General features: G+C 49.1%; 2 protein-coding genes across 11 annotated transcripts in view; both read left to right on the top strand.

The window, feature by feature from the left end:
• SS18L1 (SS18L1 subunit of BAF chromatin remodeling complex) overlaps positions 1 to 4,666 on the top strand; it is a 38,377-nt gene extending 33,711 nt beyond the window's left edge. For 5 of the 6 annotated variants that reach the window (XM_008011989.3, XM_073005412.1, XM_073005415.1 and 2 more), the window contains one exon: positions 1,412 to 4,666. In XM_008011989.3, coding sequence (XP_008010180.3) covers positions 1,412 to 1,438 — 27 coding nt within the window. In that variant the 3' untranslated portion in view covers positions 1,439 to 4,666. The remainder of the gene's footprint in view (positions 1 to 1,411) is intronic. The other variant, XR_012088926.1, reaches the window with a different exon arrangement.
• Positions 4,667 to 5,054: 388 nt separating this feature from the next.
• On the top strand, positions 5,055 to 22,454 carry MTG2 (mitochondrial ribosome associated GTPase 2). 5 transcript variants are annotated; one of them, XM_008011958.3, is made up of 8 exons: positions 5,057 to 5,238; positions 15,014 to 15,081; positions 15,228 to 15,436; positions 17,523 to 17,670; positions 19,364 to 19,479; positions 20,141 to 20,359; positions 20,512 to 20,650; positions 21,964 to 22,454. In XM_008011958.3, the coding sequence occupies exons 3-8, from the start codon at positions 15,233 to 15,235 to the stop codon at positions 22,356 to 22,358; spliced, it is 1,221 nt and encodes a 406-aa protein (XP_008010149.3). In that variant the 5' UTR covers positions 5,057 to 5,238; positions 15,014 to 15,081; positions 15,228 to 15,232; the 3' UTR covers positions 22,359 to 22,454. The 5 variants fall into 5 exon arrangements, with proteins under 5 accessions (XP_008010156.3, XP_008010149.3, XP_037838513.2 ...); XM_037982585.2 differs by lacking the exon at positions 5,057 to 5,238 and adding an exon at positions 5,256 to 5,515; XM_073005429.1 differs by lacking the exon at positions 5,057 to 5,238 and adding an exon at positions 10,237 to 11,200.
• Positions 22,455 to 22,882: the final 428 nt, after the last annotated feature.

Raw genomic sequence — 22,882 nt, 5'->3', positions numbered from 1 at the left:
TCGCTGCTCAAGGAATTCTCTGTCTTGTGGCCTTGTGGGGCATGGGCTCTCTAGTTCTCTCTTCATGCTGTTTTTTGTTTTCGTCTGTTGTTGTTGTTGTTCTTTGAGACGGAGTCTCGCTCTGTTGTCCAGGCTGGAGTGCAGTGGTGCGATCTCGCTCACTGCAGCCTCCGCCTCCCGGCTTCTAGCGATTCTCCTGCCTCAGCGTCCTGAGTAGCTGGGATTACAAGCACGTGCCACCACACCCAGCTAATTTTTGTATTTTTAGTAGAGACGGGGTTTTGCCATGTTGGCCAGGCTGGTCTCGAGCTCCTGACCTCAGGTGATCCTCCCACCTCAGCCTCCCAAAGTGCTGGGATTACAGGTATGAGCCACCATGCCTGGCCTCTTTTTTTTTTTTAAGACAGGGTCTCACTCTGTTGCCAGGCTGGAACACAGTGGCATGATCTCAGTTCACTGCATCCTCCACCTCTCAGGCTCGAGTGATTCTCCTGCCTCAGCCTCCCAAGTAGCTGGGATTATAGGCACGTGCCACTACCACCTGGCTAATTTTTTTTTGTATTTTTAGTAGAGACGGGGTTTCACTGTGTTGGCCAGGCTGTCTTGAACTCCTGACCTCAAGTAATCCGCCCGCCTTGGCCTCCCAAAGTGCAGGGATTGCAGGCATGAGCCACTGCGCCTGGCTGAGGTACTTTTTTCCATTTTTTTGTACAGATGGTGTCTTGCTGTGCTGCCCAGGCTGGTCTCAAACTCCTGGGCTCAAGCAGTCCTCCTACCTCAGGCTCCAAATTCAGATTTTTTTTTTTTTGGAAATAGTGTCTCACCCAGACTAGAGTGTGGTGGCATAATCATGGCTCACTGCAGCCTTGACCTCCTGGGCTCAAGCCATCCTCCCACCTCACCCTCAAGTAGCTGGGACTATTGGCACACGCCACCACACCCGGCTAAGTTTTGGATTTTTGTAGAGATGGATTCTGGCCGTGTTGCCCAGGCTGGGTCTTCAGATTTTTTTATAGCTTGAAACGCATTACCCTGGTCGTCCCCGCTCCCATTTTCTTACTTTAGCGGGCTGGGGGACAGATGGTGTTTGCATCAGCTCCCAGGGGACCAACTTGGAGGAGAGCCTTCCTGCATAGCAGGCCCAGCGTAAGGCTCTGATGCCAGGCCTGGCACAGGCCCAGCCGCAGCGATGCCAGTGTGTGACTGAACGAATGAACCTTTGGCCCTCTCTACGTTGTTAGCCCCAGGCTTGACCGGTGGCTTCTGGAAAGCCGTTCGCTGCCTGCCTGAGATGTGGGCAGAGGTTGTTTGCTTGCCATTGTCCCTCCTACCCCGTCCTGGCTGGGGTGGACGTCTGTCTTCCTTTTACTCGTGACTATAGGGGTGTAATCTGTGTCTTGATCTCTTTTAGGGCCAGTATGGAAATTACCAGCAGTGAGGGACACACGTTCTGGCTGGAACCCTCGTGGTAGCGTGTTCATCCAGGGGCCGGATGGGCTGGCAGCAGCTCTGGTGAACTGTGACATGTTGGTTACCCTTTCGCCCAGTGCCACGTCTGCATGTGAAGCGTGCTCATTTCATGCTGGGTATGACGCCGAGCGCGCACCCCTGGCGCAAGACAGCGCTTGGTGGTGTGATACTTTTGGTGCTGTGTATAGTATTGTATGTCGGTACATGGAGAGGTATCCTTTTTTTGTCCCCCTGCCCCCTTCTCAATGTTTCTAGCTAGCTTCAGGGGTCATTTTGTCATCAGAGCATCTGTACCCAGGGACAGGACAGGTTGTGAGGACACCACAGTCCACCTGTTCCCGTCAGCAGACCTTAGGTCTCACTTCCCTCCTCATGCAGTGTTGTCGTGTGGGTTGTCAACTTTCCTTTAACTGGCTACACCACAGCTGGACACACATACAGCCCCTGGAGGGCAGCCTCTTCCTGTGCCTCGATGGGGTGGGTGGGAGGGCATCTTCTGTGTGTTGGGCCAGTTTCTGTCACATAACGAAAAGGATAAGCACCTCCCACGGGAGAGGCCACAGATGGCCACTTCCCGAGCTTGCTCATTGCCTGTCTCTCGCCAATTCCGTTTATCCAAAAAGGTGCATAGTTTTGAATTAAAAAGTAAACAGGGATCAATGACTGTATTCCAGATAAACATGGATCCCTAGGGGCCGTGGACAAATTGCCTGACCCAGGGCCGGCGGCATTGCTGAAGGAAAGAGACAGCTCTCTGGGAAGTGGCCCTCAGAGATTACTCTGGCTCTGACCCTTGTTTAGCTGATGGTCATTTCTGGGATTGGAATAGTTAATACACCCGATTCTAAGTTGATAGGTAATTTAAAATATTCGAATCGAATTTTCCAAACAGTTGGCAAGTTGTTTATTTTATATTATTTCTTCCAGGACCTACTTGCTCAGATCTCCAAGCAAGCATTTCTTTTCTTTTAGGGATGTCTGAAAGTCACATCCACTAACATTACTGTGTTCTTTCTAATGAAAAGTAAAGGTTTTTTATAGAGAAACTTGAGTAATTTTTACATTTCTAGGACATTAAATCCCGTTTAAATTCTGTGTGAACATTAAAGACAGCACACTTGCAAAAGTATGGTCAAAGGAAAAAAAAAATCCCACATTCCCATTAATAAGTAGCATGGACTTTTGATCAACCTTTATGTGGAATAATAATATTCATATTTGCCATTAATCCTTTTAAAAAAAAATCTTTGGATAAATGCTGATGAATTTCCAAGAACTACCAAGAAAATACAAAAGATATCCAATGCTTGATATATGAGGCCTACTAATAACAATATTTCTCTTCAATTGATGTTTTGTTTTAAAAGTTAAAATTCTTGGCCGGGCACAGTGGCTCACACCTGTAATCCCAGCACTTTGAGAGGCTGAAGCAGGCAGATCACCTGAGGTTGGAAGTTCAAGACCAGCCTGACCAACATGGAGAAACCCCGTCCCTACTAAAAATACAAAATTAGCCAGGCGTGGTGGTGCATGCCTGTAATCCCAGTTACTCGGGAACCTGAGGCAGCAGAAATGGCTTGAACCTGGGAGGGAGAGGTTGCAGTGAGACGAGATTGCGCCACTGCACTCCAGCCTGGGCGACAAGAGTGAAACTCTGTCTCAAAAAACACACACACATACACACGCACACACACACACAAAGTTAAAAGTAATTATCCAGAGTTGCTTTAGAATTTACAAGTCACTTATGTGTTTTGCCTGAATTAATCCTGACAGCCCCTATGAGGAAATCTGGAGTAACAGTTCCCATGTTAGAGATGAAGAACTGAGGCACAGATTAAAGGACTTGCCTGTGTTGAATACCAGTCCTGTTCTACGACATTCTCCCCTCCTCTACGGGACAGATGTCACACACAAATGGGGATAGAAGTGTTTATTTTGTAGGCATAAGGGTTTTTAAAACCCTTAACACTGGTAAGGGCTTAAAAATAAATGTATATGTTCATATTAAATTACTGAAATGAGAGTTAATTGCTAATTGACAAAAGTATTAGCAATTTCAGTTAGGGAGTCATCTCCCTTGATTTTGTTCTTTTCCTGTCGATTTTCATAGAACTAATTTGCAAACTCAATCGGGGACTAAAATTTCCCACTGAAAATGTTAAACATTTTAGATAACTGTGAAAATAGTTTATTTTTATTCCTTGCCAATCTGGGAATATGCCTTTTATGTGTGTTTGTGTGTTTTTTTAAGTGCTGTATTAATAATACTTTCTGAAAGAAAAGGACACTTATCCCAAAACTTCAATCTGAAATGTCTTACATTAAGAATATCTTGAATGTTGTGTATATATTTTAAAAAGCACTTTGCAAAATAGTTTGTACATTTATTTCCTAATTTATACATGATTTTTAGTGTTAATATATTTAATGATTAATAACAGAATGTTTATTTAATGTGTTGTCCATTTTTATGTAATATTGTGATGGAAAGTGATGCCAGCAATTCCTTCTCATTAACTTATTCTATCTTCTGTCCTATGAATGTTGAGAAAAGCTTAGGCTAACATGAATTGTTTGTGAAGTGTGGTTGATGGTGCTTTGTTTTTTTCTGACTACTTCTATGGAAGGCCAGTGGAGAAGCAAAGGAAGATATGAAAATTGACGCTCATTCTTCTTCTTGTTCCCTGACATCCAGCAAATTGTGAATTTGAAAAATGATGACCACAATTTTCAGAAGGGCTGACAAATTCATATTGGTATGCAAAAGCTCATCACCCATTAGGGTTTGTTGTTGAATCGATATTAAAACAGTACATCAGAACTCATGCCAAGAGTCTTTATGAATGGGATTAAGGTGGACAAGATCTCCTAAGATCTGAAAAGAAACCTTAATACACTCATATGGTTGGAGTCTTAAGTGAACCTCTGATTTTGTCAGAGATTTTCTACGTATAGGCTTGAATAGGGGGCATCCCTTCAAAACTGTACAAAGAAGAAGACTGTTTTCCATTTAAAAATTTTTAGCCACTTCATTTCTATTTATTGAACAGGTCAAATTTGTCTTGTTATTTGTGAGTACAGTACATTTAAAAAACATCCTTATCGGTTAATTTTTTTTTTCAGCCGGAGATTGACGTATAAATTGTTCATGCTTTTGGTGTAATCTCTTAATAAACTGGTTCTTCAAAAATCATCCTATAAAGTGGGTTTTCATGAAGTTAATGGGATTTTGGTGTGATTTGTTTTGCAAATACTTACTACCAAGACCCGGTAGATTGTCACCTCGGCTCCTGGGCAGTCCCCGTGCGTCCGCGCCGCATTCCCCGCGGCGGGGAGGCGGAGCCAGGGATAGGGCGGTGGGGATGGCGTCCCAGGGCTGCCCTGCGGTCCCCACTGCCTCCTCTGCGTTGCCCAGTAGCCTCCTCGGGCAAGGGCGGTGTCCTCATCAGACCTGGGAGGCTCCGCAAACGCCGGAGGGGTCGGAGGAGCTGGGGGTCCCTGGACACCGGGTGGAACGGGCGGGGCGGCTGTCCTTGTGTTCGGGCAGCGAGGGCGCCGGCGAAAAGCGCGGGTGCAGCTGAGCGCTCCGCAGCCTTCCCGCTGTTCCTCCTGCTCCCGCTCCTAGGGACAAGGTCTCTCCTCGGTTCCGCCGGCGTATCTTCTGCACCTGCGCACTAGGCAGGCCTTGGGGCTGCCCAAGCCGAGAGGCCCCGGAAGTGGTCGGCCGCTTGCGACGCCCCGGAAGTGACGTGCTCTCCCGAGCCGGTGAGTGCGGGAGCGGGGAGTTTGGTTCCCGGGGGTGGTCGCGGCCCGGGTGCGAGGAGGGGCCTCGGCTTTGCCGCGGAGTACCGGGGCGCTGGGAGCGGGAGAGGCCCCGGCCTAGGAGCTGAGAGGCCTGGAGGGCTGCCGGGCTGCGAACCGCGGTGGGGAGCGGCGCCTTGCTCCCCAGTCCTGCCCCACTCGCTCCGCAGAGCCGCGTTTGGGGGTCGGAAGTCCTGTCAGCCACCCGCGTGCTTCTCTGTCACAGGGATGGGTGCCGCGCGTGAGTTCCGAATCAAGTTGTTTAGGAATTTGCCTAAGTATTTACCTAATACGTAGGGCTCTAAGTATTAAACATTTTCTTTTGGAATTTTAAAGTGGTTATTGGTAGTGTACAGTTGCACAAAACAACATAAATATATGCACATTTGGATGATAAAAATAAAGTTTTGTATTGTAAACGCTCCTCAAGGAGACGCATTTCCAGATAGGTCACTGTCCGTGGGTGGCTTTTGCCCTGTGAGAGCCAGTTATCCGTTCTGTTCCCATTTACGTTCTCGTAGCTGTAGATACCGATGAATGGCGTTCACGCGGACCTGTAGATGGGAATCAGAGAGTTGTCGGGCAATGTCGCTGGAGAAATACCTTTCTTTTGTAAAGGGGTGGACCCATTTAAAAAAAAATAGAAAAGGATAACTCATACTGTTTTAAACGCAAGTTCGTCCTCAGGCAGTTCTGTTTTAGCAGAGAGAACGTAGCAAAACTTGAGAAAATTGATTCCTTTGAAATTATCCTGGCCTTAGTCCCTTGGGAAGTCTCTGTGTATGCGAACCTCAGTGAGAAGATTCCTGCGGTAAAATGCAGGTGTCAGCAACATGCCAGGGAGGCCAGAGGATACTGTGTGACTTTGCGCAAGTGACTTAACCTCTCTGAGTCTCAGCCTCTACTGCTTTAGATGGGCGTAAAAAAATGTAAAGTCAAGAATCAGGTTTCTGCTGAGTGCGGTGGCTCACACCTGTAATCCCAGAACTTTGGGAGGCCGAGTCGAGCAGATCATGAGGTCAGGAGTTCAAGACCAGCCTGGCCAACATGGTGAAACCCCATCTCTACTAAAAATACAAAAAAGTAGCCGGGCGTGGTGGCAGGCGCCTGTAATCCCAGCAACTTGGGAAACCGAGGCAGGAGAATCGCTTGAACCTGGGAGTTGGAGGTTGCAGTGAGCCGAGACTGCACCACTGTGCTTCAGCCTAGGCAACAGCGCGAGATTCTTTCTCAAATACATTAAAAAAAAAAAAGTTTTCGTGCTCACAGGAGGATTTGAGGAGGGTTTATAAAGGGACCGTTTGCAAACAGAGTATAGGTGAATGACTATAGGTTCGTTCCTTATCCTGGAACTGTGTCAGTGGAGTTTCTACTCCTGGACGCCAAAGGATCAGGGAAGACAGCAGTACCAGGAGAGGGAAGAGTCACTGGGGAGGGCTTCTTGGACTGGAGGTGTAAGCCTCAATCTGAGTGGGCAAGGAGGCCCGTGTCCCAGCCTCCTGCTCCTGCCTCCGGTCTGTGGTAGAGGGCCAGGTCCCAGTAGGTTTTCCTAAGGGGCAGGCTCAGGCTCCTGACACACAGCACAGGGCAGGGTGGAAAGCTGGTCTGGAAAAGCAAGTGGAAGATAGCTCGGCATGCAGTATTACCCCTCGCAGAGTATTATTGTTAGGAATACATTTAAAAGTGGATATATTGGTCGGGCGTGGTGGCTCACGCCTGTAATCCCAGCACTTTGGGAGGCCAAGGCAGGTGGATCACCTGAGGTCGGGAGTTCGAGACCAGCCTGGCCAACATGGTGAAACCCTGCCTCTATTAAAAATACAAAATGAGCTGGGTGTGGTGGTGGATACTCGGGAGGCTGAGGCAGGTGGACCACTTGAACCCACGAGACGGAGGTTACAGTGAACTGAGATCCCACCATTGCTCTCCAACCTGGGCTACAAGAGCGAAACTCTGCCTCAAAAAAAAAAAAATTGCCAGGCGCGGTGGCTCACGCCTGTAATCCCAGCACTTTGGGAGGCCGAGGTGGGTGGATCACGAGATCGGGAGTTCAAGACCAGCCTGGCCAACATGGTGAAACCCCGTCTCTACTAAAAATACAAAAATTAGCCAGGCGTGGTGGCACGTGGCTGTAATCCCACCTACTCCGGAGGTTGATGCAGGAGAATCCCTTGAACCCGGGATGGGGAGGTTGCAGTGATCTGAGATCACACCACTGCACTCCAGCCTGGGTGACAGGGCGAGACTCCGTCTCCAAAAAAAAAAAAATTTTATATATATATATATATATGTACATACACACACACACACACACACAAATTAGCTGGGCGTGGTGATGGGTGCCTGTAATCCCAGCTTCTTGGGAGGCTGAGGCATGAGAATTGCTTGAACCCAGGAGGCAAAGGTTGCAGTGAGGTGAGATCATGCCATTGCACTCCAACCTGGGCGACAGAGTAAGACTCCTGTCTCAAAAAAACTTTCTGTGATGAGGGCAGTGTTCTCATCTGTGCTGTCCCATATGGTACCCACTCGCGATGTGACCATGAGCACTTAGATGTTGCCTGAGGGACTGAGTTTTTACATTTTAGTTAATGTTAGCCAAATGGCCACATTTGGCCAGTGGGGACTGTACTGGACAGGTCAAGGACAGCCTTGTTGGAAGGAAGATAAAGACACCAAAGAGCGGCGTGAAACAGTGGGATTTGTTCATCTGGCAAGGGAGAGCCACAGCACTCAGCAGACCTCCAAAGAGAAATTGAAAGGGCAAACAGGAGGAAGCAAATTAGGCAAGATTCCGAGTTCAGGGTCTCTGGTTGGCTTTGCGGCCTTCTCTGCGGTTGATCTTCAGGTTCCGTGTCACCGGCGGCAGGAAGTCTGGTTTCCAGAATATCCGGGCTGGATGGTGTAACGTCCCAGCAGGCTGAGCCGTGACTGTGCTTGTGTTGATGAGCCTGAGTCGTTTTTGCCCAGCCTGTTTTTATGCCCCACCCCTGACCCATCTGACAGCTCTGGGTTAAGTCTCTCCACCTGTCTGCCTCAGTTTCCGCAACTTTAAAATGAGGATGATGAAGGACTTCACAGTTTTATGAGGACTGAATGCGTTAATCCCTGAAAAATACTTAGAACAGTATTTTGCAAGTAGTGAGGTAGAGGTCTTGAAGGTTTATTGTTAAATTATTTTCAGGTACTTTTTGTATTTGGCACTGCCATAAATGGGGTTTTTTTCCTTAATTTTAATTTACAGTTGTTTGCAGCTGGTATTTAAGAATACAATTGATTTTTTTATATTAGCCTGATAACCTGCCATCTTGCTCAGTCACCTTGTTGTCTTCTTGTAGACTTCCTGGGGCTTTTTTTTTTTTTTTTTTTTTTTTTTTGAGATAGAGTCTCACTCTGTTGCCCAGGCTGGAGTGCAGTGATGTGATCTCGGTTCAGTGCAACCTCCGCCTCCCAGGTTCAAGCGATTCTCATGCCTCAGCCTACCGAGTAGCCGGGACTACAGGCGCCCACCACCACGCCCCGCTAATTTTTATATTTTTGGTAGAGATGTGGTTTCACCATGTTGGCCAGGCTGGTCTCGAACTCCTGATCTCAAATGATCTGCCCACCTCGACCTCCCAAAGTGCTGGGATTACAGGCGTGAGCCACCGCGCCCGGCCTTCCCTGGGATTCTCTATGGAACTCTGTCCTCTCTTCTATAAACAGGGACAGTTTTATTTCTTCCTTTTTTCCTTTCTTTTTTTTTCCCCCTTTATTTCAGTGTGTGAAAGTACATTGTTGCATTGGAATGGTGCATGTGGAGGCCCTTTTTCTCCATCGTGGGAGGTAACCGTTCAGTCTTTCTTCATTAAGTGTGATTAGCTATAGGCCCCATGTAGTTCCCGTCTGTTCCCAGTTTGCTGAGATGTTTTGTTTTCCTCCTCGTGAGTGGGTGTTGAGACGGTGGTACCACCTGTTGATACAGAGAAGTGCCTGGGCTGAGTTTTGACTGCTTGATGTGGCCTTGTGTTGAGATTACCCCTGCTAGGTCTTGATGTGTGATCCTTTCTGAACTGCTGGATTCAATTGGGTGATGTTAAGAGTTATTTGCATCTATGTTCATGAGGGGTATGGTCTATAATTTTATTTTTTCATAGCATCAGGTTTTGGTGCTAGCCTCATAGGATGAGTTGGATAGTGATCTCACTTCCTCTATTTTCCGAAAAAGTGTGTAAGGTTGGCATTGTTTCTTCCTGGAATGTTACATGGAATTTACCAGGAAAACAAGCGGAGCTAGAGTTTTCCTTTGGGGAGTGTTCTTTTATAACAAATTTAACTTCTTGAGTAGATACAGGGCTATTTTAGATTGTTTATTCTTGTGTTTCTTTAATAAGTTGCCTTGTTCAAGAAATGTGTCCATTTCATGTAAGTTGAATTTGTTACTGAATTTGCTGGCGTTAAGTTGTTCCTAGCATTCTCTTGCCTTTCTGCTGTCTGTAAGGTGTGTGCTGATAACCCGTTGAACATTCTGACAGTGGAGATTCGTGCTCTCTCGTTTTCCGGATCAGGCTAGCTAGAGGTGTGTTAGCTTGTCTTTTCAGTGAGCCTGTTTTTTCCCGTTACGTCTTACTGTTGTCTCTTTGTTTTCTTCTGCTCTGTATGATTCTCCTCCTTCTACTCCATGCTTACTTTGCTCTTTCTGGTTTCTTGATTTGGAGTCTTAGGTTACTGATTTTAGATCTTTCTGCTTTACCAAAGTAACCATTAGAACTGTAAGTTTCCTTCTAAACACTGCTTTAGCTGCATCTCTTAAATTCTGGTATTTCGTGGTGGCGGGCGCCTGCAGTCCCAGCTACTCAGGAGACTGAGGCAGGAGAATGGCGTGAACCTGGGAGGCGGAACTTGCAGTGAGCTGAGATGGCGGCACTGCACTCAAGCCTGGGCGACCGAGCGAGACTCTGTCTCAAAAAAAAAAAAAAAAAAAAACTTCTGGTATTTTGCATTTTCATTATCATTCAGTTCAAAACATTTTCCAGTTTCTCTTTTGATTTCTTCTCTGACCTATGGATTATTTAGAAGAAGCTTGTTTAATTTGCAGGTTTCCTAGATATTTTCCGGCTATTGACTTCCAATTTAATTCTGAGAATATTCCCTGTGGTTGGCATTCATTTACTTCTCACCCCCTCCAAAGCCACAGGAGCTCTGTCACCCACGCTGGACTGCAGTGGTGTGATCACGGTTCACTGCAGCCTCCAACTCTTGGGCTTAAGTGACCCTCCCACCTTAACCTCCTAAGTAGCTGGTATTATAGGCATGCACCACCATGTCCAGCTAATCAGCTAATTTTCTTTTTTTTTGGTGGACACAAGGTCTCACTATTTTGCCCAGGCTGTTCTCGAATTCCTGGCCTCAAGTTATCCTCCCGCCTTGGGCCTCCCAAACTTCTGGGATTACAGGTGTGAGCCACTGCACCCGGCCTTTCTGTATACTTGAAATAATCTCTAGATTATTTATAGTATAATACAATGTACATGCTATGTAAATAGCTGTTATACTTTATTTTTTTAATTTAAAAAAATCGTTGTACTGTTACTGTTTTGTTTGTTTTCCAGATATTTTTGACCTTTTGTTGACTCCACAAATACGGAGGGCTGACTGTATATGATTTCTTTTAAATGTATTGAGACTTCTTTTATGACACATCTTATGGTCTGTTTTGGTGAATATTCCACCTGCACCTGAAAATAGTGTATATTTTACAGTTGTTGGATGTACTGTTACATAAATGTCAACTAGATAAATATTTTGATAGTATCGTTCAGATTTTGTATCTTTACGTTTTTCTATTTTTAGACATAGGGTCTCAGGCCAGGTGTGGTGCTTGTAATCTCATGCTTGTAATCTCAGCACTTTGGGAGGCCAAGACAGGAGGATCGCTTGAGACCAGGTGGGTAACTGGAAGACCCTGTCTCTGCAAAAAAATTTTAGAAGTTAGGCACAGTGGCACTTACCTATAACCCCAGCTACTCGGGAGGCTGAGGCAGGAGGATCTCTTTAGTACAGGAAGTCAAGGCTGTAATGAGCTGTGATTACATCACTGCACTCCAGCTTGGGTGACAGAGTGAGACCCTGTCTCAAAAAAAAAAAAAAAGGATCTCACTCTCTTGTTATTGCTCAGGCCGGAGTGCGGTGGCGTATTTACAGCTCACAGCAGCTTTGAATCCTTGGGCTCAAGTGATCCTCCCACCTCAGCCTCCCAAGGAGCTAGGTCTACAGGGGTGCGCCGCCATGCCCAGCTAATTCCTTCAGTAGAGACGGACGGCTTGCTATTTTGCCCAGGCAGGTCTCGAACTCATGGCTTCAAGAGTTCTTCCCGCCTTGGCCTCCCACAGTTCTGGGATTACAGCCAGGAACCGCTGTGCCCAGCTGGCTCTTTTTAATCTACTTTGTCAGCCTTTGCCTTTTACTTCGGATTTGTACACATGAACATTTAATGAAATGATGTGTACGGTTAGATTCAGATGCACTTTTATGATTGCTTTCCTGTGTGTCCCTCTGTTTTTTGTTGTTTGTTCTTTTTCTTCTGAATTGTTGGGCTCGTTGTGAGCATTTCATTGATCTGTCGGCTTCCCGGATCTGTGTCTTTGTGTTGTGTCTTAGTCACTGCCCTGGAGGTTCCAGTCTGTGCACCTCTTAGCCTTCACTGTCTGCTCAGAGTTCATACTGTGCCCCTCACAGAAACGTGGGGACCTTGCAGTCATCTGGGTCCCTTGAATCCCCTCCTGACCTTTCTGTTGCCTTTCATGTGTATTACCTCTGTGCGCGCTGGAAGCCCACTACACAATATTTTTTTTGTCTAAAGTCTTACATATTTAAGAACTCCTAAGAGGAAAACAATAGTATTTTATATTTACCATTTCTGTTGCTCTCCCTTCCCTCCTCAAGATCCAGGCTTCCCTCTGGTATCATTTTCCTTCAACCCGAGGAACTTTTCTTGCGCGTTCCTCATACAGCAGGTATATCAGTGACAAACTGTGTTTGTTTTCTGCCATCTGAGAATCTTTATTGCACCTTCCTTTCTGAAAGAGATTTTCCCTGCATATAGAATGCCTCGGTGCCTCTTTTCTTCAAGCACTTAAAAATATCCCTACATAATGGTAAAAAGCAGGGTGGATGCTGGCCTGGATCCTGAAAGAGAAGGACGCTGTTGGGAAACTGCTGAGCCCCAAGCCCCACCTGGAGCTCAGTTAGTAGCAGTGCACCAGTGGAGGCCACACAGGCGCAGCTGTGGGGGACACTGGGGAGGAAGTCCGCGGGGATGCCTTTGCACCTTGTCCACAAATCTAAAACCATCTCAAAATCAGCGGTCCTTTAAAGTATATTTACAGGAAGGGTATCAAGGGGAGGGTGTCCCATGGACAGGTGGGCCGGCATGGGAACTCAGCCAGTCGGGGAACAGAGACCCGCCGAAGAATGGGGAGCTCTGGGAGCAGGCAGGGAGGTGGAGCTATGGGCAGGTCCCAGTAGGGGTTGAGCAGCTCCATAAATATCTTAAAGAGCATGGAGGCACAGTTTCTTATAGTCAGAGAATGGAGTTACCAGAACCACAAGAGAAAATTAGAATGAGCCCAGAGTGCTGAATTGGGAATGAGGACATCCTGCTCACAGCTGGCCTGCTGCCTCCTGTGTCAGGGCTGGCCTGGAGTCAGGAGAGGCTGAGGAAGCCGGGATTGACAGCTGGCCTGCCGCCTCCTGTGTCAGGGCTGTCCTGGAGTCAGGAGAGGCTGAGGAAGCCGGGGTTGGGACGCAGACTCTCCTGGGGGAGAGGTGCTGCTGGGACTGGGGCCCACGTGGGAGGGTATGGGGGGGGGTGTTGGTCACGGCCAGTCTCGATGGCACCCTGGTTCTGGAGGGGACACCATTGTCTGTGGGAAACACACATGGAATGTTCTGGGTGTAGGGAAGTCCAGTCGGCGACTGACTCAAGTGATTCAGGAGGAAGTTCTTTGTACTCTTCTTCCAGCTTTTCTGTGATTGCCTCAGAATTAAAGCAGAGTGGCCAAGGACCCCGCAGAGGTAGTGACCCCCCAAAGCAGGTGGCACCTTTTGGAGGAGTGAGGCCGGGGAGAGGGAGGCATCCAAGGCACTGCGAGGGAGGAGGCGGGCGGTGTCCCCTCCTTGTGCTCCCACGCTGGCCTCGTGTTGAGTTTTCAGCCATCCACTGGGGCCCCTTCTGTACACACCTCTCGTAGTCAGGACAGGGAGCACCTTGTAAGGTCCCTCCTGTGGGACCTGCTGAAGAATGGGGAGCTCTGGAAGCAGGAGGGCATTTGTGTTCATGGTGAAGGGAGGGGCCGTCCTCTCCTGGGGGGCAGGGTCAACGACTTCCTCACTGTGCCCTTGGCACCTGCAAGGTAGCTGGCTGTCATGAGCGGTGGAATGAGTGAGTGACGGCTTAAATGAGGCTTTGAGAGTGACGGTAGCTGGCACTTAGTCTGCAGCTGTGCCGACCCTGTCGCCCCAGGGGTGTTTCCACCCACACCACACATCAGGCACCAAGTGTGTGGGTTTCCCACACCAATGATTCGCCCGTCCTCTGCAGACACCAGCCAGGCATCCTGTAATTCAGCCAGGCATCCTGTAATTCAGTTCACTCTGACCCGCCGCGATGAGCACGGACCCCGGGGTTAGGGGCTCAGTCACACCAACCCACCCCCCACTTCACATGCTGACCACAAGTAGTGGGTCCCTGGGGTACCCACACTTCTGTCCATCTTGCTACACATTGGGGGTTCCTATGACCCCTTCAGGTTTGATGATTTACGGGAGTGGCTCACAGAACTCAGGAAGGCACTTGGTTTGCATTGCCAGTTTACTATAAAGGATGCCACAGCGGGCACAGGTGGGCAGCTGGGTGAGGAGGGGCACGGGTGAGGCCCAGAGGGTCCTGAGCACAGGAGCCTTTGTACCCAGGGAGTTCTGTGGCTGCCCTCACAGCACAGGGATGAGTTCACCAAACTGAAAGCTTTCCCAAGCCCCTAGTTCAAGGATATCCATGGAGGCCTCGTCATGGAGACATGATCAGTTATGAACTCAGCCTCCAGCCCCTCTCCCCTTTTTGGAGGGTGGGGGTGGGGCTGAAAGGCCCAGGCTTCTCATCATGGCTTGGTCTTTATGATGACCAGCCCCCTCCCAAGACCATCCAGGAGCCCACCAAGAGGTGCCTCATTAGAACAGAAGACTCTCCTGGCACCCAGGAAGTCCAAGGGCTTTAGGAGCTCTGTGTCAGGCACCCCTATCACCCCTGTCACTCAGGAAATTACCAGTGTTCTGAGAGCTGTGTGTCAGGAGCCAGGAGCACAGGCCAAGTGTATGCTTCCCATTCTATCAGTGCCACAGCCAGGGCTGCTGTTGTGCAGCCATGTGGATCAGCTCAGCCCGTCCTCACCCAGCCCTGTCCTTACAAGTGAGGAGGCTGAGGCCACACAGGTGCGTGGCTTTCCCTTAGAGTTGCTTTCCAGAGCCTGGGTGCTTAGCTGCTATGCTCCATGTTTAATATTCTTGTGTTCCAATATAACAACTTGAAAATTACCCAAGATACCACTCTTGATAACATTTGAATAAATGGGTGTTTTTCAAGAAATTTTGACTTGCACTTCAGATTTCCTTTTTAATATTTTCGTTGAGCGGACACCTGCTATTCCATAAGAGGATATGTCCAGTGTTGTGGAAGATTTAATGTTTTAAATCCTTTGTACAGAAATCCTGCTCGCAAGTCACAGATAGGCTGACGGGTCAGAGGACAAGACGTGAGCCAGGGCCGAGAGGGTGAGTGACCAGGAGAGTGAGATTCATCAGTTCACTTGTTTGTTTGAGAAACGTGCATGGAGGCCTGTTGCATGAGGTCTCTTCCGTTTCTGTTTCATGCCCAGGATTAAACCAAGTATCTCATTTTGCCAATCTGACTTCTGTAGGGGCCATGACACCTGCAAGGCTTTTCTCAGCAAGATTGAGGACCGTGTTTGAGGACGTGGGGCATTGGGCTTTGTCCACACGGGCTGGCCTCAAGCCCAGCCGGCGACTGCCACAGCAGGCTTCTCCCAGGCTGCTCTCGGCCGGCCGCGCGGACCATGCCAAGCGTCAGGAGCTCCCGGGGAAGAAGCCGCTCTCTGAGAAAAAGCTGGTGAGACTTCTGGAGTTAGAGCAGCCTGCCTGTCTCCTCCTCAGAAGGCACAGGGTGTGGTTTCGGGTCCTCCTCTTGATCTCATCTCTGTGATCTTAGTGACGGGGCACGTGGAGCTTCTTGAAAATGATGGGGTGAAACGCAGGCCTGTGTGTGAAATCCCACACTTAGCAGATCCCAGCAGGCTGGGAGAGGCGCTGGGTGCTTGGAAAGCTGTGATACAGGCTGCTCATTTTACCATGAGCCTGTGTATCTTACATGTATGTTACATATATCCTTTAATATGTGTGGCTATTTCTTAAAACAAATGTGGGGGCTGGGCGTGGTGGCTCATGCCTGTTATCCCAACACTTTGGGAGGCTGAGGCAGGTGGATCACTTGAGGTCAGGGGTTCGAGACCAGCCTGGCCAACATGGTGAAACCCTGTCTCTACTAAAAAAAACAAAAAAAATTTTTAAATAAATAAATAAAAATAAAACAAGTCGGGGCAATAGACCCTCCATTTTATGGTTCTTTAAGCCTTACAAGTTTTTCTTGTTCTGTTTACCAAAACCTCCTATTTAAAACATGAAATGTCTCTAATAAATTCAAGAAAATGCACATTTATGACTCCTTCATTTCCTCCTGAATGGAGGGGCTTCAGATAAGCATTACTGGGACAAACAGCACTTCCAGTGGAAAAGCTGCTTTGGTGGGATGTGTGCTCAAATAGCTGAAGTGTCTGCACAGGCTTGTCTCATCCCCAGCAGAGAAAGTAAGTCGAGGTTTTGTGCTCCGTGTAGTGCTCACCAGTGGGGCTTTCTTCCCTGTCTGGTGGATTTTGCTCGCGTTGGCACATGACAGCATTACACATTGAGATTTGGAAATAGCAGTTCGTGGTTTTTCCACATGGTGGTGCCAAAGAATCTTAAAATGTTTGTATATTTTCTTTTAAAAGAAAAAAACAAAAAAGCTGCATTTGAGGAGTATTAGATGGAAGTGCAGAGGCAGCAGCCCTGGGACAGGGCTAGGGCGTGTCTGTCCGTGCACATGGGCAGAAGCCAGGCGTCCTCCCCAGGGTGTGGTGAGGTTGCAGCACCCTGGGCCGCAGGAGCTGACCCTCCTGTGGTAGGAGCTGTTGTGTGTTGAACAGTAACCTGGTTGGTTCTCTCTTTATCCAGATTGTACCTACCTTAGTGACCTAAAGAACAACTTTCCCAGCCGGGCGCGGTGGCTCACGCCTGTAATCCCAGCACTTTGGGAGGCCGAGGCGGGTGGATCACGAGGTCAGGAGATCGAGACCACCCTGGCTAACATGATGAAACCCCGTCTCTACTAAAAATACAAAAAATTAGCCGGGTGTGGTGGCAGACGCCTGTAGTCCCAGCTACTCGGGAGGCTGAGGCGGGAGAATGGCATGAACCCTGGAGGCGGAGCTTGCAGTGAGAGATCGCACCGCTGCCCTCCAGCCTGGGCGGCAGAGCGAGACTCTGCCAAAAAAAAAAAAAACTTTCCCTCCAGCAAGGGGCTCAGTTTGCATCACTACATTTTTTAAATGAGCCCTGTTTTCATCAGGCCCCAGAAAATACTCTTTCTTCAGAGTCGAAAGCCTGGTAATTGTCCAGGAATGACTCTAACTCCCTGTTTCCCTGTCGCATCCTGGGAAACTGGAACTTTCTAAGACGAAAGATCTATGATTTCAGAAATGGTTTTTTTTTTTGTTTTTTTTTTTAATGGAAAAACACATTATTTAAGGACTATTTCCTAAACAAGATGTGGGTTTTTTAGGTTAAAAATGCTGATTTTTGTTGGTGGTGGTTTTAAATCAGTCTCACCCAGAATAAGAAATGCTGAATTTTTGAAGTGTAGGTTCACACAGAATACTTACATCTGCATTGTGGGTTTACCTTGGTCTACAAATGCTACTGACTTGTGGGAACTGTGTTTTTTTCTTTGGATTTTAGAAGCGATTAGCAGTATTAGTGTCATTAACCTGTAATTGTAACAGGCTGTCGTAAATGGAAGAGGCACATCTCAAATGGATGTATGGTCTCGTGAAAGGACCTCGGAGTGTTGAGATGACGTGGGATACTTGTGCTCTCTGTAGAAAAGGTATTTTGTGGACTGTCGGAGAGTGCTTGTCTGTGGAGGAAACGGAGGCGCCGGGGCAAGCTGCTTCCACAGTGAGCCCCGCAAGGAGTTTGGAGGCCCCGATGGAGGGGACGGAGGCAACGGCGGACACGTCATTCTGAGAGGCAGGTGCCCTGGGGCAGTGCGGGCAGGGCTGGGGAGAGGCTGAGGCGGGAGGATCACTTGAGCCTGTAAGTTCAAGGCCAGCCTGGACAATATAGCAAGACCATGTCTTTTTTTTTTTTTTGGTCTCAAGGTTTGTGGATCTACAAAAAATTTTTGAAAAAATTAGCCAGACGTGATAGTGTCCACCTGTGGTCCCAGCTACTCAGGAGGATTGCTGGAACCCAGAAGTTCAAGGCTGCAGTGAGTCGTGATCACACTACTGCATTCCAGCATGGGTGACAGAGCAATACCCTGTCTAAAAAAAAAGTAAAAATTTTTTTTTTTTTTTTTTGAGACAGAGTCTTGCTCTGTCACCCAGGCTGGAGTGCAGTGGCCGGATCTCAGCTCACTGCAAGCTCTGCCTCCCGGGTTCACGCCGTTCTCCTGCCTCAGCCTCCCAAGTAACTGGGACTACAGGCAACCGCCACCTCGCCCGGCTAGTTTTTTTTTGTATTTTTTAGTAGAGACGGGGTTTCACTGTGTTAGCCAGGATGGTCTCGATCTCCTGACCTCGTGATCCGCCCGTCTCGGCTTCCCAAAGTGCTGGGATTACAGGCTTGAGCCACCGCGCCCGGCCAAAAAGTAAACATTTTTAAACCCAGCTAGGCGCAGTGGCTCAACCCTGTAATCCCAGCACTTTGAGAGGCCATGGTGGGGGACACTTGAGCCTAGGCAACATAGTGAGACCCTGTCTCTTAAAAAATAATAATAATAACCAGATGTGGTGGCACACACTGATAGTCCCAGCTACTTGGGGCTGAAGCAGGAGGATGGCTTGAGCCTAGGAGGTCGAGGCTGCAGTGAGCTCCGATTATGCCATTGCACTCCAGCCTGGCCAACAGAGGAAGACCCTGTCTCAAAACAAACAAACAAACAAAAAAACCAAAAAACCCTGATATATGGATATCATTTTTATAAATTATATGGATATTCAGCCAGACACGGTGGCTCACAGCTATAATCCCAGCACTTTGGGAGTCCGAGGCAGGGTTATCGCCTGAGGTCAGGAGTTCGAGACCAACGTGGCCAACATGGTGAAACCCTGTCTCTACTAAAAATACAAAAAAAAATTAGCTGGGTGTGGTGGCGGGCACCTGTAATCCCAGCTACTCCGGAAGCTGAGGCAGGAGAATTGCTTGAGCCTGGGAGACGGATGTTGCAGTGAGCCAAGATCATGCCATTGCACTCTTGCCTGGCCAACAGACCGAGACTCTGTCTAAAAAAAAAAAAAAAGAAAAAGCAGCTTTGAACATGTTTTGTTTTGTTTTTTAATTTCAGGAGCACAGAGTTTCCTGTCAGGGAACCTGACGTGCCGGTCGTGTGAAAGCACGAGGCCTGTGCAGTGGTCTCAGTGGGTGCTGCCAGCTGCTGGTTTTATTCACACTCACTCAGCACAGACGCAGAGCGAGCTGGGAATGAAGCATTCACAACAAAGTCATAGAATATAACTACTTTTAAAAATGAGAAATTTAAACATTTTCAGAAACGATTCACTTTAAAAAAAATGACACTACTGGTTCTGTAACTTCTGCTGCAGCCTCACTCCTCGCTTCCATACGTATTTTTAAGGTTCTTAAACTGGACCCAGAGATGTCAGCAATAGGCCGTAGTTGCCGTAACACAAAGGGACTGAGATTCTTGTTCTCGCTTTAGTTGACCAGCACGTCAAGTCCCTGTCGTCGGTCCTGTCGCGGTACCAGGGTTTCAGTGGAGAAGACGGCGGCAGTAAAAACTGCTTCGGGCGCAGTGGCGCCGTCCTCTACGTCCAGGTGAGCCGAGACTGCCAGAGCTGACCCTGTCCCTGTTATTCTGGATCATCCGGCTCCTGGGGGCCACTGTGTGACCCACGGGGCCCCTGTGACTTGACACCCACAGCCAGGAAACAGCACAGTGGAAGCAGAGGCTGACAGACAGCGGGAAAGCAGCCCCACCCCTCGAAGCAACCTCAGATGGGCATTTATACCAGGGTCGCACCACGTGCGTGTCTAGTGAAAGACTCATGAAATGATTCTCTTTTAAAAAGTGGGAGCCCACGGCACGCACACTTCCTCTGCCTCTGGCCCCATGAGCCGCCCTCTGACTGAGGGAGGCCACTGGCACCCAGCGGGCCTGCATCTCCTTTGTGAACTGAGTTTACTCTTCTCTTAGATTAGCTGTTTTCCGGTTGCTTCAGTTCACCCTAATGTTTTAGAAACACTATTTGAAAAAGCCCTTTGTGCAGTCAGAAGGGTGTGTATCCAGCCCCATGAAACCTCTGGAGCTCTGGGACGTTTTCCTTGTACTCTGGAGCTGTCAGCAGAGGTGAGCGGGGCGGTCAGCCACCCGGCACAGTCCGCTCTTCTTTCCTTAGCACTTGCTTCAGGAATGGGTTAAGGCCACCTGTCCTCACTGCTCATAGAGCTTAGCTGATGAGTGCCTGCTGTTTCCCAGGTCCCCGTGGGCACGCTGGTGAAGGAGGGAGGCAGAGTCGTGGCCGACTTGTCTCGCGTGGGAGACGAGTACATCGCCGCACTGGGCGGGGCAGGAGGGAAAGGCAACCGCTTCTTCCTGGCCAACGACAACCGTGCCCCTGTGACCTGTACCCCTGGACAGCCAGGACAGCAGCGAGTTCTCCACCTGGAGCTCAAGACGGTGGCCCACGCCGGGATGGTAGGTGTCGCCACTGCCAACAGCATCTGAACACACTGAACTCTAGAAAATCCACTGTTCTCGATGGGGATTTGCCAGTGGCTTAGAAGAGAACAGCTGTGCGACTCACCTTTTTCCCACCCGTACACTGCTGACTTCCCTCTTTCCCCCAGGTGGGATTCCCCAATGCCGGGAAGTCCTCACTGCTCCGGGCCATTTCAAACGCCAGACCCGCAGTGGCTTCCTACCCGTTCACCACCCTGAAGCCCCACGTCGGGATCGTCCACTATGAAGGCCACCAACAAATAGCAGGTAGAACTTCTAGAATTCTCCCAAAGGTTACGTTTAAATGACATAATTCAGAAAAATAATGATGTAACTCTTAAATTTAGCTTTCTGTTTAAAATGTAACATTGTTGACCAGGTGTGGTGGCTCACGCCTGTAATCCCAGCACTTTGGGAGACTGAGGCAGGCGGATCACCAGGTCAGGAGATTGAGACCATCCTGGCTAACACAGTGAAACCCTGTCTCTACTAAAAATATTCTACTAAAAATACAAAAACTAGCCGGGCATGGTGGCGGGCACCTGTAGTCCCAGCTACTCGGGAGGCTGAGGCAGGAGAATGGCGTGAACCCGGAGGCAGAGCTTGCGGTGAGCCAAGATCGCGCCACTGCACTCCAGCCTGGGCGACAGAGCGAGACTCCATCTCAAAAAAAAAAAAGAGGCCGGGCGCGGTGGCTCAAGCCTGTAATCCCAGCACTTTGGGAGGCCGAGACGGGCGGATCACGAGGTCAGGAGATCGAGACCATCCTGGTTAACATGGTGAAACCCCGTCTCTACTAAAAAATACAAAAAAAAAACTAGCCGGGCGAGGTGGCGGGCGCCTGTAGTCCCAGCTACTCGGGAGGCTGAGGCAGGAGAATGGCGTGAACCCGGGAGGCGGAGCTTGCAGTGAGCTGAGATCCGGCCACTGCACTCCAGCCTGGGTGACAGAGCGAGACTCCATCTCAAAAAAAAAAAAAAAAAAAAAAAAAAAAAAGAAATTCCAGCCCTGAGGACAGTATTTCTTCCCACTCTGTCTGTGCCCCTCTTTCATCTGTGGAAGCTCAGCAGCATCACAACATGTGACCTAAAAGCTTTCCTTGTGCCGTTTGAGAGAATAAAACTTTTTCCCAGAAGACAATGTACCCATTAAAAATAGTAAGCCTGCTGGTAAGGTTATTTGGACGGCACTTTTTATCTGCAGAGTACTCTACAATAATTTCTGTCAGTAATCAGATTATTAGTAGAGTACAGGCGGCCATTTTCCTCTTTTTTGAATCCTATTTGAAGCAGAAAGAGAAGGTATTAAATGTTCCCTACTAGATGGACCCATCGCCATGCCGGTCTCCCAGACATCTCCCAGCACTGAATTCCTCAGGTGTCAGTTGGCCCAATGAATCACCCAGGTGCTAAATCAAATGGCTTCAGTTCAAGGTGGTCCTTGAAAGGAAAGTGTTAGAACTCAGGAAATCCAGCCTCCGCAGTGGGCTCCAGGCCTTCCCTCCCAGACTCGAGATGGAAGGCGCTCTTGGTGCTGGCTGGGCCGAGTGGTCACCTCGTGTGCCCCTGTCTTCCCTGCAGTGGCCGACATCCCTGGCATCATACGAGGCGCCCACCGGAACAGGGGTCTGGGGTCCGCCTTCCTCAGGCACATCGAGCGCTGCCGCTTTCTCTTGTTCGTGGTGGATCTTTCTCAGCCTGAGCCGTGGACTCAAGTTGACGATTTAAAATATGAACTGGAGATGTATGAAGAGGGCCTGTCTGAGAGGCCCCACGCAATCATCGCAAATAAGATTGACCTCCCTGAAGCCCGAGCCAATCTGTCCCAGCTCCGGGATCACTTGGGACGGGAGGTCATTGCGCTGTCAGCGCTGACTGGTGAAAACCTGGAGCAGCTGCTGCTGCACCTGAAGGTGCTGCATGACGCCTACGTGGAGGCCGAGCTGGGCAAGGGCCGCCAGCCGCTCAGGTGGTAGCCACGCCAGAGCAGGGTCACCTCTGGGCCTCTGAGCAAACCTGGGTGTGAACGCGGTGGCTTTGAATACATAAAGAAAGTGCCTTGTGGACCCATGGGAGTTGTGGTGCTTCTGGGTCTCCGGGGCCCCGCCTGCTGGCCTGGGATGCCCTCAGGTGGGGAGCATTCTGTGCCCCCAGCCCGCCTGCCCTCTGTATTTCCTGCGTCTGTCAGCGTGTGCCGACTGATTAGCCAGTTGGCTCCTTTGTGCTGATTAACACCCCTAATGAGGGGTTGGGGTGCCCATGACGGGGTAGCCCTGCCGCTGACTCGGGTCTCCGCCGTGCACGCATGGACTCTTGGGTGAGCTCAGCAGAACCGCACGGCCAGAGCCCCAGGTCAGAGGTGCAGACTTGGGTTCTCAGCACAGTGCCCGTCAGGCTTCCATGGCTTGCTACGGAGAGAGACCTCTGGATCCACATTGGGGTTGGGTCTGGCCCATTGTCCAGCAGCCCTACGGTACAGCAAGCCCAGGCACCAGTGTCT

This window comes from Chlorocebus sabaeus, chromosome 2 (assembly GCF_047675955.1).
Source record: "Chlorocebus sabaeus isolate Y175 chromosome 2, mChlSab1.0.hap1, whole genome shotgun sequence".
NCBI classification, from domain to species: Eukaryota; Metazoa; Chordata; class Mammalia; order Primates; family Cercopithecidae; genus Chlorocebus; species Chlorocebus sabaeus.
Note: the sequence above shows the minus strand (reverse complement) of the source record. Positions and strands in the feature narration are given on the sequence as shown.

Coding starts and splice junctions, on each gene's coding strand:
- MTG2 (XM_008011965.3), top strand. CDS start 15,233: ATGACACCTGCAAGGCTTTTCTCAGCAAGATTGAGGACCGTGTTTGAG. Junction 15,437..17,522: donor CGCTCTCTGAGAAAAAGCTG/GTGAGACTTCTG, acceptor TGCTCTCTGTAG/AAAAGGTATTTTGTGGACTG. Junction 19,480..20,140: donor GCGCCGTCCTCTACGTCCAG/GTGAGCCGAGAC, acceptor GCTGTTTCCCAG/GTCCCCGTGGGCACGCTGGT.